We start from the raw sequence: 18,947 nt of genomic DNA, 5'->3' as shown, positions 1-18,947 counted from the left end.
AGACACCCTGAAGGTCCGCGCTCGCCTTGGCCGTGTTTCCGGAGGCTTCCACGTGTGTTTTTTGTTTTCACTGTGGACGCAGGCATTCTTGCCTTCTGTTTCCTCCTGTTTCTCCTCCACCTCGTTGGTGCTGTCTTCAGAAAAGAGCTTCTGGCATGCAGAAGGACCTGAAAGGACAACACTTGGGGAGGGAGGACCCTGTGACCAGGGCTGCTGGGCTGGGTGGACAGAGAATAGTGGCAGTGGGCAGAGGGGTCCTCTCTGTGGTCTCGCTGGTCACTTCCTGGGCTTGGCCCTGCCTCCTCCGCTCCTGTGACAGCTCTCAGTCTCCAAGGGGGACCCTTATGCCACCAGGTTATGGGACCCCCATTTCCAGCCCTCAGCCCCAGCAGCCCCCCCTGACCTTGTCCTGTCTCTCAGACAGCTGACACAGGTGGGGGTGAAAGGACAGTGCAGGGAAATGTCACATGCCTTTTGGACTCCCCACTGCCTCGTTCCCAGCTCTCTGTGGATGTTGTAAGTGGGCGAGAGGTGGATAGAGGTCTTTCCTCAAAGCGTCAGCACTTCATCTGGCTGGGCCGCACTGGATGCACCATGTTAAGATAATGTGCAGAGACCCCTTCTTACGAGGAGGGCAGGGTCTCGCCCTGTGATTCCAGGGCTCTGGAATTCTGACCTGGGACCAGGTACTGCTGGGCCTCCTGCCGCCCCGTGGGTGCTGGGGCTTCAGGTCCTTCTGCGTCCATCTGCCCCCTGGCCTCTCCCTGTGGCATGCATCCTTTCTTGAGTCAGTCACGTCTCCTCCCAGAAGAAGCACTGGATGGCCCAGACTGCAGGTTGGTATTCAGTTTTCCTCGTCAAGGTCCGACTGTGAGGTTTGCCGTTGCTGCGTCCCTGAGCATGGAGTTTGCCAACAACTCTGGGACCCCGGTGTGTTTTCCCATTGCCCTGCTGGGGAGGAGCAGGGTCCCAGGCCCGACTCCACTGCCTTCAACTCTAATTATACCTGTTTAAAAAGTGGGCTATAAAGTGTGTTCACCCTCCTTTCTTTTGTCCACTCTGTTTCCAAACACTCATGGTGGCATCGTTTTAAATCCTGCTTCACATGTTCAACAAGGCTCATCTGGGGCAGGCTGGGGGCAGGGTCCCATCAGAGCAGTGCTAGAGTGGCAGCGGTGCAGGGGTGGGCCCGGCTGGCCACAGACGCTGGCCTCTGGCTGCTTTATTCCTGATGCCGGGAACAGGACAGGCCCAGCCTCGTTCATCCTGGCCTTGCCTGCAGAGAGAGGCCTCAGGGTCCGCCTGGGCTCGGGGAGGGATGTGTGCTTCATTCCAGGGGGCTAAGGAGCATTTGAATTCCCAGGCAATGTCAAATGTTTCAGAAAGCTTGAGTTTGCAAAAGAGATGCAGAGATTAGGACTCACCTCTTGGACGCCCTGTCTAGCCCAGCGCCCTACTGACCTCGACAGCCCTGTCTTTGGACACCCAGCCAGTGACGCTGGGGCAGCCCTTGTCTATCCCTTATGCCTCCTTGCTTTGCTGTTGAGAGTAAGGAGCTTCCAGTGAGGGTCATGTCACTGTACTCCCGGCTGCCCCCATTGCACGGGCAAGGCAGGCTGGTGGAGCCACCCAGGCTGCAGGATGACCTGCCCGCCCCTCTGGGGGTCCGACCCTGGGAAGGGGAGTGGTGGCCTTTCTCGAGTTGCTGTGCCAGTTGCCATCTCATGACTCCCTGTGCCTCCAGGAGTGTGCCTGGTCACCCCAGCCGTCTGTATAGCCCTGACCCTCACTCAGGCCACCTTCCTGCCTGTCGGCGAGGGCCTCACCCCCAGCTGCCTGAGTTACCCCGAGGTCTCCTGACCCTTCTAGCTCTAGATTCTCATGGGCTCCCTGGCCAGGACCTTGCACATTCTGGGGGCTGGGCAGACAGTCTTTCATTTACTCACCTAATCTCTTGAGCATTTTCCTTTGCCAGCCTCTGAGCACAATGGCAGGGACATACACACCCAGCCCCTGCCCTCGTGGCACTCATAGCCCAGCAAGGAAGACAGACAGGGCGCCAGGCACCCAGAACACAGGACCAGTGCTAATGTGGAGGGATGTCAGGAGAGCTGTGCATGCAGACAAGGGCACCCTACACCAGCCTTAGAGGCTGAGGGGGAGGACTCTTCCCTGGGGGCAAGGGTCTGGACTGTGACCCAAAGGTCAAGCAGCGGTAGCACTCCTGCCAGGTGGACTGTGTGTCCGGCAGAGAGAGGAGATGCACAGAGACTCGAGGGCCAGAGGGAGGACGCAGGACTGTTGAGGGAAGGAGAGAAGTATTGTTTAGCTGGGGATGGAGGCTTAGAGACCCCTGTCCTCCCACCCTCCAGGGAATGTCCTGCACCCCCATGCATCTACTGGGACAAGCCAAGCTGCGTCTCCTGCTCCAGGCAGCCCGGTCCAGTGATGAGGGGTGCAGGGCCCTCTGTGCTTCAGAGATGAGAGGGCCAGTCTTGATGCAGCATGTTCTTGAGGGTGGTTCTCTGTCTGTTCAGCACATACAAGCCAGGCAGATCCTGCTGCCTGGGGAGGAGCCTGTCCCGGGTGGCAGAGGGGAGGGGCCTGGGGGTGGACGTGAAGAGCAGCTGCAGCGGGCTCCATAGGTGGGCGCTGGCCCTGGAGACCGGGCTACAGCAAACCTTTACCAGGCTTGTGCTGTGGCAGCCGTGGGAGTAGGCGCTGGAGCCCAGGGCTGAGTAAGGTAGACACTAGCCTGGCCCCTCTGAGCTTACAGTCTGGTCAGGAAGACAGACACTGAGATGAGCCAAGGTGGGGGAGCTTCAAGCCAGGTAGGCTTCCTGGAAGAGGCAGCACATAAGCCCGGCAGATAAGCAGGAGCCACCAGGCAGAGGAATGGCTGGATTAATTAAGTCCCTGACGGACATGAGGTGTGGTTCACTTTGTTCCTGGAACCCCAAGGGAGCCTCGTGCGCTGGCCTCAGGGGGCTAGAGGTGCAGTGTGTTTCTGGGTAGCACCCTTGGAGGACACAGCAGCGTGGGTGAGGCCCGGGTCAATGCAGACGTAGGGCTCTGTTGCCGTGTGTGTCCCTGCCCTGCTGATCCCCCACCCTTCCTGTCCCCTGTCCCCAGCTCTCCTACGTGGACGCCGAGGGTAACCCCGTGGGCGTGGTGCAGATGACCTTCCTGCGGCTGCTGAGCGCCTCTGCCCACCAGAATGTCACCTATAACTGCTACCAGTCGGTGGCCTGGCAGGACGCCACCACGGGCAGCTATGACAAGGCCATCCGCTTCCTGGGATCCAACGACGAGGAGATGTCCTATGACAACAACCCCTACATCCGTGCCCTTGTGGACGGCTGTGCTGTGAGTGTCGCATGCAGGCCCAGCCCTGCCCCATGCCTCTGTGGGTTATTTCTCACTCAGCACAGATTCACCAGGCACCTGCTGTGTGCCAGGCCCTGAGCTGTGTGCTGGGGGTGCAGCCCCCTGAAGGCTGGTCTTGGAGTGTGGCTGACTCAGGCTGGCTCAGTTCAGATTTGAGCCTCCTTCTCTTTAGACAGGTGTCTCATGGGGTAGAAGTGAGGCTGCTCTGCCCCTGAGAGCGCGGCCATCCTGGGGAATGCTGTGTAGATCCTGCCGGAGGCCGCTGCGATGCTGCAGGAGTCAGCTCTCCTGACAGCCTCGGCCCCCGAGAGGCAAGAGTCTTGCTCGGGCCACACGCGTGTTTGTCATCTTCTCTACCCGGAGTGAGCTGGGGACCCCCGCTAAAGCTCAGCTCCTCGGGACTGCCCCACACAATTGTGTCCTTGTGTCCTGGGAGATCTTCAGGGTGCAACTGTGCCCTGGGGGTCCAGTCTTTTTGAAATCCTTGAACATGTTCCCCTCTGTGACCTTTGAGAGGCTGGGAGTAGGTGTTGACAGGAAGCCTCGCCTGTGGTTTCACTTTGCACCCCAACGTGGGACCCTCAGTCTCTCCGCCATTTGTTCCCGAGACTTTGCCCAACACCCCTCCCCCCAAGGCCAGCTTCCACAGAGGACGGAGCTAGTGTCAGGTCCACCCCTTCCATGCCCAGCGCCAGCCCTGCACAGTGCCAGGAGAGACAGAGCCTTGAGTCTGGCTTTGAGCTTCCTGGCTTCCATGGCAAACACTCTGAAGGGAAACACTCTAGTGGGCCCAGTGTGTGTATTCTGGGAAAGGGAGCAGAGTGGTTTTCCAGCAGAGGGGAACATTCCCTGGAAGGGAATGCTGGAAAGATGCATTCTTTGCAGGACTCTCGGAGGTTAAAGGGCAGGCAGCTTCCCTAATCTGGCTGAGTCAACCTCCCACTATTGTTGAGAGCTTCCTGGAAGATCCAGCTTCTTCTATCCCAGTTTCTCCTGAAGCTCCCTTCCCTACTTGCTCGAGCAGCAAAACTGGGAGAAGTTTTCGGCAATGCCGCCTGACCCAGGGCCTGACCTCCTGGCTCTGCCTGCATCCTGGGAGGAGGTCCAGCTGTGATCCAACTCCACAGCAGAAAGTCCTGTTCCCCTGGCCCGCGTCTTATGGTGATGGGGGTGTGCCGCTGCGTCTGGGCCGTATGGGCCGCTGGCTGTGCAGGATGCTTAGTTCCAGAACCATCCCCACTTCTGAGTGGGAGCCACTGTTCCCAGTCTTCACTGAGGCCCGGAGAGGTACGGTGGCTCGACCGAGGTCCCTCAGGGTGTGGCAGAGCTGAGTCTCCTGGCTCCCACCCCAGCATTCTTCCCACCATGGTCCCTTCCTGGCATCGCTGCACCTCTAATGACACATTGACAGGGATATCACCACCTCCTGAGATAGCCCAGACCGTGGTTACAGAGCCTCAGCATTAGGAAGCTCTTCTGAGAACTGAGCTAAAATCTGCTTGCCCATCATTTCTTACTTCTGGTCCCTTAGGTCACGCAGAGGAGATGTGGTTCTGGGGCAGGGTTGCCCAGCCTCAGCAGTACGGATATTTCAGGTCATATGATCCTTTGCTGTGGGGCTGTCCTGTGCCCTGTAGGGTAGTTAGCAGCATCTCTGACCTCTACCCACTAAATGCCAGTGCAACTCCCTACCTAGTTATGAAAACCAAAAATGTCTCCAGACACGGCCACACATCTCTTTGGGAGCAAAACCACCCCCATGGAGAATTGCTGTTCTACACAGAGAACAGTCAGAGATTGGAAGGGAGCTCAAACGGCTTCCCTGTGGGCTTCGAGGACCTGGTTCCTTCCTCTCCCCCGTGGAATCCAATGTGCTGCTCGCCAGGAGGGGCTGAGATCCACACGCCGCTCCTCCAAACCATGCTGCCCTCTTTAGAAAATCAGCAGCGTGGGTCTCAGCCGCCCGGCACTGGGAATACTGGTGCAGGAGAGAAGCGTGCCCCGCGCTCTCGCCCCCGTCCCCGTGGCGGTCATTTCTAGGCTTTGTGGTTGTCCTTTGAGCATCTCTGGATGCAGAAGCAAGGCTAAGGAGCCAGGAATAGCCAGACTGGAGGCTGGGCTGGGGGGAGGAGAGGCAGCTCCCTCCCCAGAACATTTTTACTTCTGGAAAGAAAAGATTCCGTCTTTGAAAAGGTGGGGAGATAACGGCTCAGAACAGTGCAACCTGCTGATGGAGAAAATCAGCTCTGCAGGCTGTCTGGAGGGGAGTCCGGGTAGAAGGAACGGCTGGAGGGAGCTTGGAGGTGGGGTGTGGGGGGTCCGTGGGGAGCAGCTGGCCGACCCCGTGCTCTGCCCACCCCTAGACCCTGGAAAGTTCAGCCACAATATGAAAGTCACAGCCCTCCCATCTGATGACGGGGCTCCTGCAGGAGGCCCCAGTGTCCCCAACTTGGCCCAGCGGCAGAAAGGCCTGCCCCGGTCCTGGGAGGCTTGCTTGATTCATGCTGCAATAACAGCCCAAGAAATTGGAATTGGGACACCGGCCTTGTTTAGCTGGGCGGCCTGACAGACGGGCCTGAGAGGAGGCACAAATCTCTGGTGAGAGGTGAGGAGCCAGGCCGCGTAAATCCTGCTGCCGGGCAGCTCTGTGCATCCCGGGGGCCGCTGCGCCATAATGGTTATTTATGCCTCTGGAATAACGGGGTGCGGAGCAGCATGCGGCCGCCTGTTTAAATACGCCCCTCTCTGAGCGCTCTGGTAACTGGAGTGGAGGGCTCCATCAATCCAGGTGAAGTCGCCTGCCAGCTCAGCAAACGCTGCCTGTCCCTTTCATGGGAAAGAGCCAGATGATACCAACACGGAGGCTTATTTTCTCTCCCTCTTGTGGATGCGCTGAGGTCGCATGGCTGCCGTAATGCACCCCCTTCCAGAGGCCCAGTGACCTCATTTGATTCCCCGGGTGAGGGAGTAGGGGCCCAAGAAGATGGAGCTTAGACGTGGAGTGGCTGCCTCCTCACGGTGTCCTCACATAGCAGAGAGAGGGCGAGGGGTCTCCTGGGGTCCCTTTTGTAAGGGCCCCAATGCCGTCCTTGAGGGCCCCCGCCCTCATGACCTCATCCCCTCGCAGAGGCCCCACCTCCTGATGCCGTCACCTTGGGGGTTAAATTTCAACATGTGAGTTTGGGGGGACACAGACACAAGGCCCCGGGAGGTGTGCATGAGCAGTGGCAGAGGCAGGACTGACGTTGCGGTCTCTGCGTTTGTGCCGTGACACTCTGACGGCCACGTCCTGGTGACACTGCCCCCTTGTGGGGATCTCGCTGGCTCCCCCTTTTATTTCTCTCAGATGATTTCTGCTGGGGATTGGGCGGTGGAGGGAGACCCTTCTGGAGCCCACATTCCACTGAGGGCATAGATCTGGCCTCGGTCTGAGGCAGCAAAAGCTACTTGTCCAGGACGGGTTGGGAGGCAGTGTCGCATGGTCACAGGAAAGATGTAGACATCACAACCGCGTCCTGGTGGAAGTTGAGGGGCGGCAGGGCCAGTTCAGCCTCATGGGTGAGTGTCCCGAACACTCTGAGTTGAGGGTTGGTAGCTTTGGGGACCAGAGCAGTCTGGCACCGTTGCTGTGGCCCGAGAGGGAGGGGGCCTCTCCTGGGAAACTCGTTTCTGAGGCTCATTCTCCTAACCGTAGGGTGGGGTTTACGTCCTGCCCCCAGGGTTGTACTGGCCCATCCAGGAGGCTGCTCGTTCACAGGCGTGTGACGCGGGTGCTTGCGGGGGACCTCACACTTACAAAAGCCCTGGCTCGGTTCAGCGCTCTGCTATTGCCATCTTGAAATTCTTTATTTTTGCACAATGAGCCCCTCATTTTGGTTTTCAGTGGATCCTGCGTGTTCTGTGGCGGTCCTGGCAGGGGCAAATAGCTATGCTGTAACAGGAGGTGTCCCAGCCAGGCGGGGACGGGGGGTCCTGCAGGGCTGTGGCCCTCCCCCATGCTTCCTGCTGTGTGCGAGGTCTTGGGAGAGATTTGCCACCTCCCGGACTGTGCAGAGGACTAATGGGATGTCATGGGAGTTAAACGCATGCCCTGGGCAGCCATGTTTCCTCCGACACTTGCTCAATGCACAGGGGTGCATCGGCTGCCTGTCTGGCTGTCTCTGGTGTGAGTGGGACCCAGAGTGCTGGAGGTCAGAGCTGGGCAGGGGTGCTGGGTGGTCACTTAACCCGGAGAGGCCCACTGCTCTCACCACCCTCTTCCTGTCTTCCTCTTGCCTAGACCAAGAAAGGCTATCAGAAGACAGTGCTGGAGATTGACACCCCCAAAGTGGAGCAGGTGCCCATTGTCGACATCATGTTCAATGACTTCGGTGAAGCATCACAGAAATTTGGATTTGAAGTGGGGCCGGCTTGCTTCATGGGTTAGGAGCCGCCGAGCCCTGGTCTCCGGAGAGCAACCTCGTGACCTCAGCACGCCCTTTGTGAGTGTCCTGTGCACGTTCCGATCCTGGACAGTGAAGGTTTCTCGCTCCCCTCCCTCCCGACTTCATCTGCGCCCCAGCACCACGTGGCGCGGGACCCCAAGCCCAGAGACAGAAGAAAGGGAACGAGCCGCCGAGTCCCCGCCCTGGAGCCGAATCACATGACCTAGCCCGCCACAGCCTCTCGGCCACGTCCCACATCTGTCTACGCCCCACATCTGTCTACACCCCACGCCACAGGGGAGGGAGCGTGAGATGCTTCTGGCCGCCCAACCTGTGTGTTCACCGATAGTTGGCAGGGGGTGGGGGCTGCAGTATTGGGATGTCACTTTTTTAAAAAATTCAACTTGAAGATGTGTATTTCCCCCGACCTTCAAAAAGTGTTCTGAGGCAAACCCTGTAAAGGTCATACCACCGTCGCCAAAGCCTCCGTTTTTAACGACCCTCAACACGATCCATTTAGAGGCCAAATGGCATTTTGCGTGTGCCTTTCCGATGGATTAAAGGTGCTTATGTTTTTATGAGTTTTAAGTAAATATTTGTAATGTATTGTTATAAATGTTAAGTGTGCCTGACTTTCAATCATGCATGGAATCCCAGCCTCACTGCCACCTGGAGAGTGGGCAGATGGGGCGAGGTATTGATTCTGGGTTGCTATCCAATTCCGATCAGAAATTGGAAGTCTCCCCAACCCCACCCCAGCAAGATCGTGCAATACATTGGAAATTGGCCCAGCTCATCAAGAATTCATGCTGCCCGTGGAAAAGCAGGTGCCACTCCTCCTTTTCAGACAATACTTTGATTAGCTCCGGATTTTTTTTTTTTTTTTTTAATGGGGAGGAGAAAATAAGTTGATACTTTTCCTTTTCTACATGCACTTAGATTAAAACACAGGCTTAAATTTATTTTAATTGCTTCCTTTTTTCCATTTTTCTTCCTGCAGAGCTTGATGGGAGAATGTCCAGGGCAGGGAAACCACATTTTCTGTAGATGATAATTAAATGAAAATTGGTGCTTATTTTTTACACTTCTCTTTTGTGGTGCTATCTGTTTTAAGATCTCCTTGAAGGCAACACTGGGGGTACCCGGCCGAGCCCCATTCTCCCAGCTTTCTTTATTCTGGGTATTGCCTCCACAGTCCGAGTTTTTGCCAAGGATGTGAGGATACATGGGCGTCCCCTTCCTCCCCACTGAGCACGGGAGCCAAGCGCACACGCCCCTGCTCTCCCGTCGTGGTGAGTGCACTCCTGAGGCCCCGACAAGTATTGGGTTGTGCTTATTTGGTTGGAAAACACACACACATGAAATAAAGACTCTTCCTGCACTGTACATGATGCAACCATAGCAGATTGTATTCGATTGCCGAATGTTTGTGGTGCTAACTTCTGTGTTTAATTCAAGAACTGCACGGAAGCCGTTCCGCTGTCCCACGCCTGTCGCTGCGGGCTGCTTTTGCTGCGGCAGACAGAGATAGGTGCAGTTAACTCTGTGAGTCTCTCCAGGGCCACCAGCGGTGCTGCTTTCCTATGTGAGCGAGGTGGATTTCCATCTGCACGTGTCCTGGAGGCGGGTTTCAGCCGCTCCGGCGCTCGGGGCTGGTAAGGTTGCCTCTGGGTGTCCTTCCTCTTCCTCGCTGTTGAAGGCAAGGGGGCTGCTTTCTGTGGGCAGGAGGACCCGAGGGACCAGCAAGGAAAGGCAGTCCCTTTACTGTGAAAAGTGGCCCTGGTGCGATGTCCTTTCCTTCCACTGTGGGGAAAGCGAGTCGGGCCCCCTGGGAGCGAGCTGTCCCAGCTCTGGTGCTGTCCCCCCACCCCACCCCATCGGAATGTGGTTCCAGCTTAGGAAACCACAGCAAAGCGACCCAGGAGTAACAAGGCCACCAACACCAAATTACCAAGTTTCCCTGGAAAACAAGTCTCGCTCTTGCTCTTGCCAAAGAAAAAAAAGTCTGGCTTGGAGATTCTCTAGAATGCAGGATGCCAGCGTGCACCAATGACCGTCACCTCCATCTCTTCAAAAGAAAAGCCATATCAAGGATTGTCATGTGATGCCCATGGATTTTGTCTAGGTCATGTGATTCTGTTCGGATTTCTCGCCCCATCCCATTTGTCCTTTTATTCTGTTGTTTTCTCCCTCTGTTGGTCCCTTCGAAGTTGTTATAATTTGTACCGAATTTCAAAACGTGTCCCGTTCTCCCCAGACCACTTTAGCTACGGTATATTGCAATAAAATTACTTCTTATATTTGCAGAAATTCTTTTGGTGTAATTCTGTTTTTTCCTCCCTATATAGAATTGGGACAATGTTGGTGAAAAGAAAAAATGGTAAACAGGAAACCAACGATAAAGATCCTAGGACATTAGGCCCTTTAAAGTATAATGTCAAATGACACTTGGCACATTTCCTGAAAACCCAGTAGACATGTCATAAGCTTTGACTGTAATGCCCAGGGAAGGGTGTTTTCAGATATTTCAAACCTGTGTGACAAAGGAATGACTGTAATACTTTTTCAATAAATCGAGTTGACTGTCTCCACCGTCAACAGATGTGACTGGCTGTCTTCTTACGTGTGACCAGGCCCTTCCTCTGCACTGAACTGATGTTTAATGCACACGATCCCAGGACACTAAGAACTCTCAAAATAATGGCAGTGCTCACAGGAGGAAGGGTCACCCTCGGTGGTACTCGCCCCTCCGAGGCAGCGGGAGGGGCCTGGCCGTGGACAGCTCTGCTCCTCTGGGAGGACGTTAGAATGTGGCTGGGAGCCAGCCCTCAGGCTTTCTAGGTGGATTTCTACAACTCATGGCATTCAGACCTTGCAGTGTGCGGGCCTCACACTTCACCTGGGCAGTTGGCACCTGAGGGCGGGGGTGTTCCTGGAAGCTCTGTAGACAAGACAATCTGGCTCCTTGTGGCTGGCGGGGTGGCGTGTGGCTCATCTCTGCCAGTGACCTTGAGCACACAGGACATGCACCTCTTCCAGTCAGGGGGAGTGGTTCCCTCTTACATGTCATCAGCCATGTTCCACGGAGAGGCTGTGTCACCAGGGGGTTCCCAGAGTGAGCCCCGGCCAACCTACGATGAACTTGTAGCATGGATGGGAGAAACGTGTTTTTGTTGTTTTCAGGCACTGATTCAGGACTGTTTGTTATTATTGCAGCGTAACCTAGACTAGCAGTTCTCAAAGTGAGCTCCTGGACCAGCAGCAATAGCATCACCTCTTTAGAATGCAGATTCCTGGGCCTCACCCCAGAGCTATTACTTTGGGGGACGGCCAGCAATCTGTGTGTTAACAAGGGCTTCGGGTGATTCAGAAGCACATTCAAGTTTGAGAACCACTGTCCTAGACAATCTCAAGTCATATAAAAATCGGGACTTGAGAGGCAGGAGCTGCTCATACAGCAGCAGAAGGGAAACCTGTAGCATCGCTCACGTCAGGTGGTGCAAGTGGAGCTGCCATCAGAGGACGCCAGGCCATTGACCCGCATCACACAGAAGCAAAACATTTGGTAGAATTGTTTTTGATATCTGTGATAGCTTGAAGGCAGATTATGAGCTAATAACTTGCAGCTTGGGGGAAGAGGAGGGAAATAAAAAGACTGTAATGCGTGCTGGTTGCTCTTGACTGCATCCGGCAAGGTGTTGCCTGAGAGACGAGAGCCCTGGACAGAACCACCCGGGACTGAAAGGAAGCGGTCCCCACACACAAGGATCTGCAGGGTTGGAAGAGGCAACCGTTTCTCAGCATCAACAGTTTAAAGATCGAATTGAGAAGTGCTTGGAGGGACAAGGGCTGGCTGCAGCTCAGCCCTCCTGCATCTCCGTAGCACATCCATGTCTTGAAATCTCAGAATGGGTTAAGGTGACATGTTATCGACCCATTCGAGTTGGAGAGAATGGCTCAGGACATGGACACTAATAGTGTGCCTCCTGACAAAGTCCGACTGTCCCTGTAATAGAATCTAGAGGGAGAGAGACAAGCAGTTCAGGGAGACAGGCCCCATGTGTTGAGAGGACCCTCGACGTGGGCACTGGCACATGGAGGGCAGCCGGTGTCATCTTTGAGAGGTGTCCTGCAGGAAGAGCCTCAGGCCTGGCCTGGAGGAGTTGGTGGCTGAGACTGGCCTGGACTGTTACAGGCAGTGGGTGGCAAGAAGAATGCTCAGTCCCCCGGGGGCTGCACCCCCCATGCAGTGCCCCTCAGGGATGGGCAGGGCAGGCCTGGGACAGCGGTGGCCTCCTCCCATGGAACCGGGCAGATACTTGACCCTGGACCAGGACAGAGGAGGGGCCGGCTGGGCAGAAGCTCCTTCCTGGGAGCAGCCATGCACACATGCCTGGGTTTTTCTCTTCATACCTGGCCCCAGACCTGGACAGAGCGATTTCTAAGAACAGACTTAACACTTTAATGCCACCACCCAGGTTAGAATGCCCTAGGGGAGAAAATGGTTTTTGTCCCCTCTGACGGGAGCCATGACCCTGGCTTATTTGAGGCAAGTACCATGAATTCAGCCTCCAAGGTCAGCTGGCTCAGGAAAGGGGGAGGGAGAGGGGAGGGTTAGGGCTAGGGCTCCGGAGTGACACCTGCCTGGGGTGAGGCCCTGTGGGGGGCTCACTTCTCTGTGCATCTGTCCTCATCCCTAAAATCTGGCTGGTGAGCGCACCTGCCAGCAGGCTGGGCTGGAGGCCTCAGTGCCCTGCCTGGTGCCCAGGAGGGCTCACGTGGGCTGGACTCAGACAGAGCCCTCACCCGCCTGCACCCCACTGGCTATCATGTCCCCAGAGATTCGTCGGTGGGAGCTCACCATGCACCTTAGCCGCTGCCAGCCTGCCTAGGTCCCCTGAAGAGTGAAGGGGACAGGATGCCTGGTCCCCGCTCACAGTCTCGGAAGAGAGGACCTCCCCGCACCATGACAAAGGTGGTGCCCAAGTCTGGCGCTGAGTGTCGCAGCTCAGGATTATGTGCGGAACGCCCCAACAGGAACTGGCTTTTGGTTTAGTAGCGGTCCTTTGGTTTTTAGCATTCCTGGAGGGTCGAGTTGGTCCTTGCTGGATGAGGGAAACCATCTGCCCCCACGGAAAACAGAGCAGATCATTGCTCAGCGTCTGGAGCTGGAATTAATTCAAGCCCCCCTTCTTCTCAGCGCCAGTGCCTCGTGTCCCAGGTGTGCCCCGGCGTGGCCGAGTGGAAGGAAGGAGGCAGGAAGGGAGTGCGGGCACATCGGCTCTGCAGGGGACGGGGCTTTGGGATGGGCTCTGGGTGTGGGCGGATGTCCCTCCGTGTACGCCAGGGCCCTTGCTGACCCCAGCCTGCTCGGGCAATGTCTCCGTTTGGGCCTCAGGAGAGACACCTGCGTAGATGGGACACAGAAATGCCGGTCTCTCGGCCACCCTGGCTGGCTGGCTCCAGCTGCATCCTCAGGCCCGGGCAAGCTGCAGTGGAGCGTGGTCATGCCAAGAGCGCTGTTCATGACCCGTCCTGAGGGGAGCCATGTCTTCTGGGTGGGGTGGGGGGACCGTCAGCTCTGGAGGCTTCGCCTGGGGGACAAATCCTGGAGGGAGGAGCATGACTCCTTCTGCCTTCCTTGCCCAGTGCCCGTCCTGCCCCAAGCAGTTCTGTCCCCAAGTGTCTGTCCATCCATTCCTTCATCCATTGAGTGGCAATCTACTGATGGCCTGTTGTGCGCCAGGCCTGGGGCAGCATGGGCTGTCACTCCAGTAGGAGCAGGTGGGTAAGACCCACAAGGAAGACGTGGAGTGTGCCCGAGGGACGAGAGCTGTGGAGAGTGTGTGGGGAAAGTGTGTGTGTGTGTGGTGTGTGCATGGTGTGTAGTGTGTGTGTGTGTGCGTGGTGTGTGTGTGTGTGAGATGTGTGTATGTGGTGTGTAGTGTGTGGGGGGTGTGTGCGTGTGTGTGTGGCATGTGTAGTATATGTGTCGTGTGTGTGTTGTGTGTTGTGTGTGGTCTTTAGTGTGTGTGCTGTTTGTGTTTAGTGTGTGTGTGGTGTATGTGTGGTGTGTAGTGTGTGTGTGTGTGTGTGCTGTTTGTGTGTAGTGTGTGTGTGGTGTACGTGTGGTGTGTAGTGTGTGGGGATGTGTGTGTGTTGTGTGTGTGGTGTGTGTTGTGTGTGTGTGTAGTGTGTATGTTGTGTGTGTGTGGTGTGTAGTGTGTGTGTGTTATGTGTGTGCTGTGTGTGCTGTGTGTGTTGTGTGTGTGGCGTGTGTGGCATGTGTGTGTGGTACGTGTCTATGGTATGTATGGCATGTGTGTGGCATGTGTAGTGTATGTGGTATGGGTGGTGTGTGTGCTTTGTGTGGTGTATGTAGTGTGGGTAGTACGCATGTGGTGCTTTTGGTGTGCGTGGTGTGTGCATGGCATAGCGTGTGGCGTGTGTGGTCTGTGGCAGGGATGGCTGACGTCCCCCGGGTGACCAGCAGGCGGGTGCAGGCTGAGCGGGCAGGTGGTGTGGGAGGTAGCCCGGGTGGTGGCCTGAGGAGAGGACGCCGGCGGGGCCCAGGTGGGCTGGAGGAAGGTGGGCCATGGAGCAGGACGGGGCAGGGGCAGGGCTCGCAGGCCACGGAGTAGCCGCGGGTTTCATGCACAGGGATGTGAGGAGGCAGTGGCAGGTGTCCCGCCCTCTACTGCTGCAGCTCATGCTGGGGCTGTGCAGACGAGCATCGAGGGGTGATGGGCAGAGGCGGGAGAGCCGCGAGCAGGCGCTGGCAGTGACCAGACGAACGTCGTTGGCAGCAGGCCCTCAGCCAGAACAGTAGATTCTGGGAACTTGAAGGCAGAGCTGTGGGATTTGCTGAGGAGGCAGGAAGAGGGAGGAACAGGGAGTCAAGGGGACGCCTGGACCACGGGGACACGATGTCCCCATGGTGCCACATGAGCACCGCACATGCACATGCATAAGCACACACTCACCCAGGGACAGCAGTGGCCTGGTGGAAAGAACGGTGAGGACAGCTGCCTCGGTGGCCCGGGGGAGCCCTCTGCTCAGAGCTTCCCTCTGCCCGTCGTAAACGGGACCCATGAATGTGGGCACTCCTGCCACGTGACCAGACGCCCCTCCCCCCCACTGTCCTGCAGTCGTCTCTGTGGGGTCGAAGTGTATTGGGAGGAAGGTTGGGGCGTCCCTGCAGCTGGCCTAAGCCCGGCCACAGGGCTCTTTAAAGCTGCCCAGGGCTTTCCTAGTCAAGGCCTCACGTTGCTCCGGCTGCCCGGGGAGGGCCGGGTGGAGTCTGCTGTGGGGGTGGGCAGGGGAGGTGGGGAGGGGAGAGAAGGGAGCTTTCACAGATTGCATCGGGCCATCAAGGTGTGGGCAATTTGCTGATCCTGGGGCTTCACTGAGGCTGTGCCCAGGTGCCCACCCCGTGAGTAGTTTAGGTCCCAGTGGGGACGCCATCTGCCAGCTCCCTGCTGCCCATGCCCTGCGGGCCTCCCTGAATCTGCACAGGCCGTGGTTACAGGAGGAAACTTCTGAGTCTACAGCCAGAAAATGAGTTCCTCTTCCACCAAGGAGGGACCCCTGCCCATCACCCCGAGAGCCTAGAGCTTAGATGCCAGCAGGAGCAGGGAGCTCCCTCCTAGGGCACCCCTGGGACATGCTGGGACATGCTGTGACAATGTCGGTGCTAACGGGAAGTGCTCCTGGTGCTTCGTGAGATCCTCCTTCTGGTGATGTGGCTGAAATGTGCTCACCTAACCTGGATGCCGGTCAGAGTCACCCGGTGTCTCAGTTGTTTTCTGTCACTTAGAATAACTGAAACTGGATAACATATAAAGAAATGAAACTTATTACTTATAATTTGGGAGGCTAGAAAGTCCAAGGCCCAGGGGGCACATGAGGTGAGGGTCTTCTTCCTGGTGGGGACTCTCTGCAGAGTCCTGAGGTGGCACAGGGCACCACAGGCGAGGGAGCCGGAACGTGCCCACGCCCTTCTTCCTCTCCTCATAAAGCCCCCAGTCTGCTCCCATGATGACCCGTCAATCCTGTAGCCCACTAATCCAGGGATGGATGAATCCATTCACGAGGGCGTGGTCCTCATGATCCAATAACCTCTGAGAGGCCCCACCTCTCAAAGACCATACTGGGGACTAACTAAGCTCACCATGAGCCTTGGAGGGGGCAAACAGTCAAACCGCAGCGCCAGGGGAGCCCCCTGAAAGTGCACGTCCCACTCTGGACCTTCCAGCCAGGCCACCTGGGGGAGGGGGCGCGGCCAGAGCCTGCGGTGTTAGAAGTGTCTCACCCCACCCCACTGGGGTTCAGCGATCAGCCAGGCCTGGGACCCTTTCGCTCCAGATACACAGAGATAACACCGCATAAGTCCCCACCCACACCGGCTTCCGCAGGTAGAGGTCACCCCTCAGAGCCCAGAGTGGGCCAAGCTAACAGGTGCAATGAAATTTAAATGATAAAAACTGACAAATAAGGCTCTAGGATATCACTGAATAAAGTTATAGGTGTGTACCCATAAAGTTACACACATTTTATATGTGTATATAAAGATATATTTTATATGTGTATAATATAAAACATACTAGTGTATGTGGATATTGCAATAAGATTTCAGTATTTCTAATATAACAAAATGTATCCAGAGCATTAAAAGAGAGGCATCCAATCTGATTCAACAGTCTCCCAAATGAAACTTTACCTTGAGGACAATTTCAATAGAAGAGAAGAAAATAACCCAAGGATCCAACCAAAAAGTGGTGACAAGGACCTCAAGTATAATGTGTCCATTTGGAGGGGATGAACGTGCCCTCATAGTGCCATGGAAATGTGAAACCTGGGAAAAGCAGGGCCTAAGACAAGGTCACATAGTCACATGACAAGGAACGAACCTGGAAGCCGGATCATTTGTCTGAATTTCCTTGACCCGTGAGAGGAGGAGGCAGGACTGCTGAACTTCATCCTGGGCCCCAGGAGCCCCTGACTCGCCCGCAGTGTGAGAGGTGACACTGTTCTCCCAGCCTGGCTCCTCCAGAGGCGCCATGCTCAGGGGACACAGCCTGTGTCTTGGGCACTGGGGTCTATTTTTGTGCCGCAGCCGGGAAAATGTCACTTTCCAGTAATATGCAAAGTGTACCTGCTTCAACAAAAGCCACATGTACAGCCTGTACAAAAACATCCTGCTTTTTTGTTTTCAGATTGACAAATGGAAATCACGTAGTTTTGGATGAAGTCCAATTCCCCAGCATATGCTGAGAACTGACATGTTCAGCAGTGCAGGAATCTCACTACCCTTTGGGACTTTCTCAAAATCATTTTAGAACTAGAAACTTCTAGACTGAGAGCTCCTTACGGGTTAGGATTATTTAAAAGACTCTTCCTAAAGATGGGAGACAGACTAAGTAAGAGCACCATGCTTAGTGTTTGTGTTATTTACTACTATATAACAAATTACCCAAAATCTTAGAGGCCCAAAACAGCATGCATGTCATCTCACAGCTTCTTCTGAGGGTCAGGAATCCAGACACATCTTAGCTGGGTCCTGTGCCTCACGGTCCTTCCCAAAACTGCAGTCAAGGTGTTGGCCGCGGCTGAGGTCCCCTGTAGAGGATCGACTGGAGAAATCCCACTTCCAAGCTCACTTACACGATAGTTGGCAGCATTTGGTCCTCGAGTGCTATCGGACTGAGGGCCTCAGGTCTTGATGAGCTGTTGACTGTCGGCCACCCTCAGTCCCTTGTCACAGGGCCCGCCCCCCAGCACAGCACTGCTTCATCACAACCAGTCAGAGGAAGGTCAACCAGCAAGACGGAAGCACAGTCTTCTATAAGCTAATCACAGTAGTGACGTTTCTTGTCCTTTGCTATATTCTGTGGCTGGAGGCCAGTTACTGTGTCCAGCTCACGTCCAAGGGGAGGGGGTGACACAAGAGCGAGAACACCAGGACGTGGGGAGTGGAGGAGCCATCCCAGGGTCTGCCTGCTGCTGTGGTCACAGGTCTGTGTAAATGCTGGCTGTGCTCCTCACCAGCGTGGAGACCTGGAGCATGTTCCTTGGCCTTTTGTGCATGGGGACGGGTTGGAAGCGAGATGTCCAGCTTCCTGGTTTCCTCATCCGTTGTATAGATGGTGCTTCAACAGGCTACAGTGGCAAGTGAGATGAGGGATGGGAAGCACTTTGTCCCAGGGCCTCAGCAACTGTTGTGCAGTAACCCTGCAGCCCCAGCATCCGATCACACAGTGCTGCTCACTGCGTGCCAGCCAACTGACCCCAGGTGCAGGGCATTGCACCTCGGATGCTAGTCACCTGCCAGTGTGCAGCCTGTGTTGGGAGTGAGCACACAGAGCGAAGGGAACATGCTGCTTGCCATAGCCTCGGGTACCTCCCAAGAGACCAGACTCACAGCCAAGGCTTCAGAGAACCACCCAGAAGGGAGGAATCCCCAGGCCAAGAGACAGATCTGCTCAGAGTGGGCTGGAGTGTTCAGAGTGGGCTTTTGGGAGGACGTGTGGTCTCACATTAGATGAGAGTGGAATTTAGAGATGTACAGACGATATCTTCTGGGCACCTTTTTCTCGTGCATGCCTTGGTGATGTCTGTCTGTCTGTCTGCCAAAGGATTGCTTGCAGAGCCCCTTTGCACTTGAAAGCTGGATCCTGGAGCTGATCCTCTGCATTTGATATTCTGAAAGATGAGAGAAGAAAAGAGGAGAGGTGGTCATCCCTGGTGGGATAGAAGGGGCCCCAATTTCCATTGCTGGAGCCATGGCAGCCTCGGTAGGGGGCTTGGGCCACATGCCATCGGTCCTCCGTGATCCCTCCCCCACCCTGGCCCACAGCAAATGCCATGGCATACGAACATGGAGGAGACACAGCCCCTGCCCTCAGGTGCTCACAGGCAGGTGGGTTGATGTGCACCTGGAAGTAGAGCCCTCAGGTGTTCATGGTGCATTTCCTGAGCTCCCACTGCTGCAAGGCACCAGCCTGCTGTGGTGAGGGACACAGACTTCTGGTGGAGCAGATCTGCCCCAGGCATGCGAGGACGAATTGGATACAACTCCCCTAATCTTACTTGTCTGCTCTCTGCTCAGGGAAAGCTGCCATGTTAAGGTGAATTCCT

At 55.9% G+C, this 18,947-nt stretch overlaps 1 protein-coding gene across 2 annotated transcripts in view; it reads left to right on the top strand.

Moving 5' to 3' along the window:
• The window catches only part of COL5A1 (collagen type V alpha 1 chain), a 170,783-nt gene extending 162,315 nt beyond the window's left edge, over positions 1-8,468 (top strand). For both annotated transcript variants that reach the window (XM_063082334.1, XM_063082333.1), the window contains exons 65-66: positions 3,133-3,366; positions 7,667-8,468. In XM_063082334.1, coding sequence (XP_062938404.1) covers positions 3,133-3,366; positions 7,667-7,813 — 381 coding nt within the window. In that variant the 3' untranslated portion in view covers positions 7,814-8,468. The remainder of the gene's footprint in view (positions 1-3,132; positions 3,367-7,666) is intronic.
• Positions 8,469-18,947: the final 10,479 nt, after the last annotated feature.

Source organism: Cynocephalus volans, chromosome 17, assembly GCF_027409185.1.
Source record: "Cynocephalus volans isolate mCynVol1 chromosome 17, mCynVol1.pri, whole genome shotgun sequence".
Taxonomy (NCBI): Eukaryota; Metazoa; Chordata; class Mammalia; order Dermoptera; family Cynocephalidae; genus Cynocephalus; species Cynocephalus volans.
The sequence above is the reverse complement of the archived record's forward strand: the minus strand, read 5'-3'. Positions and strand labels throughout refer to the sequence as shown.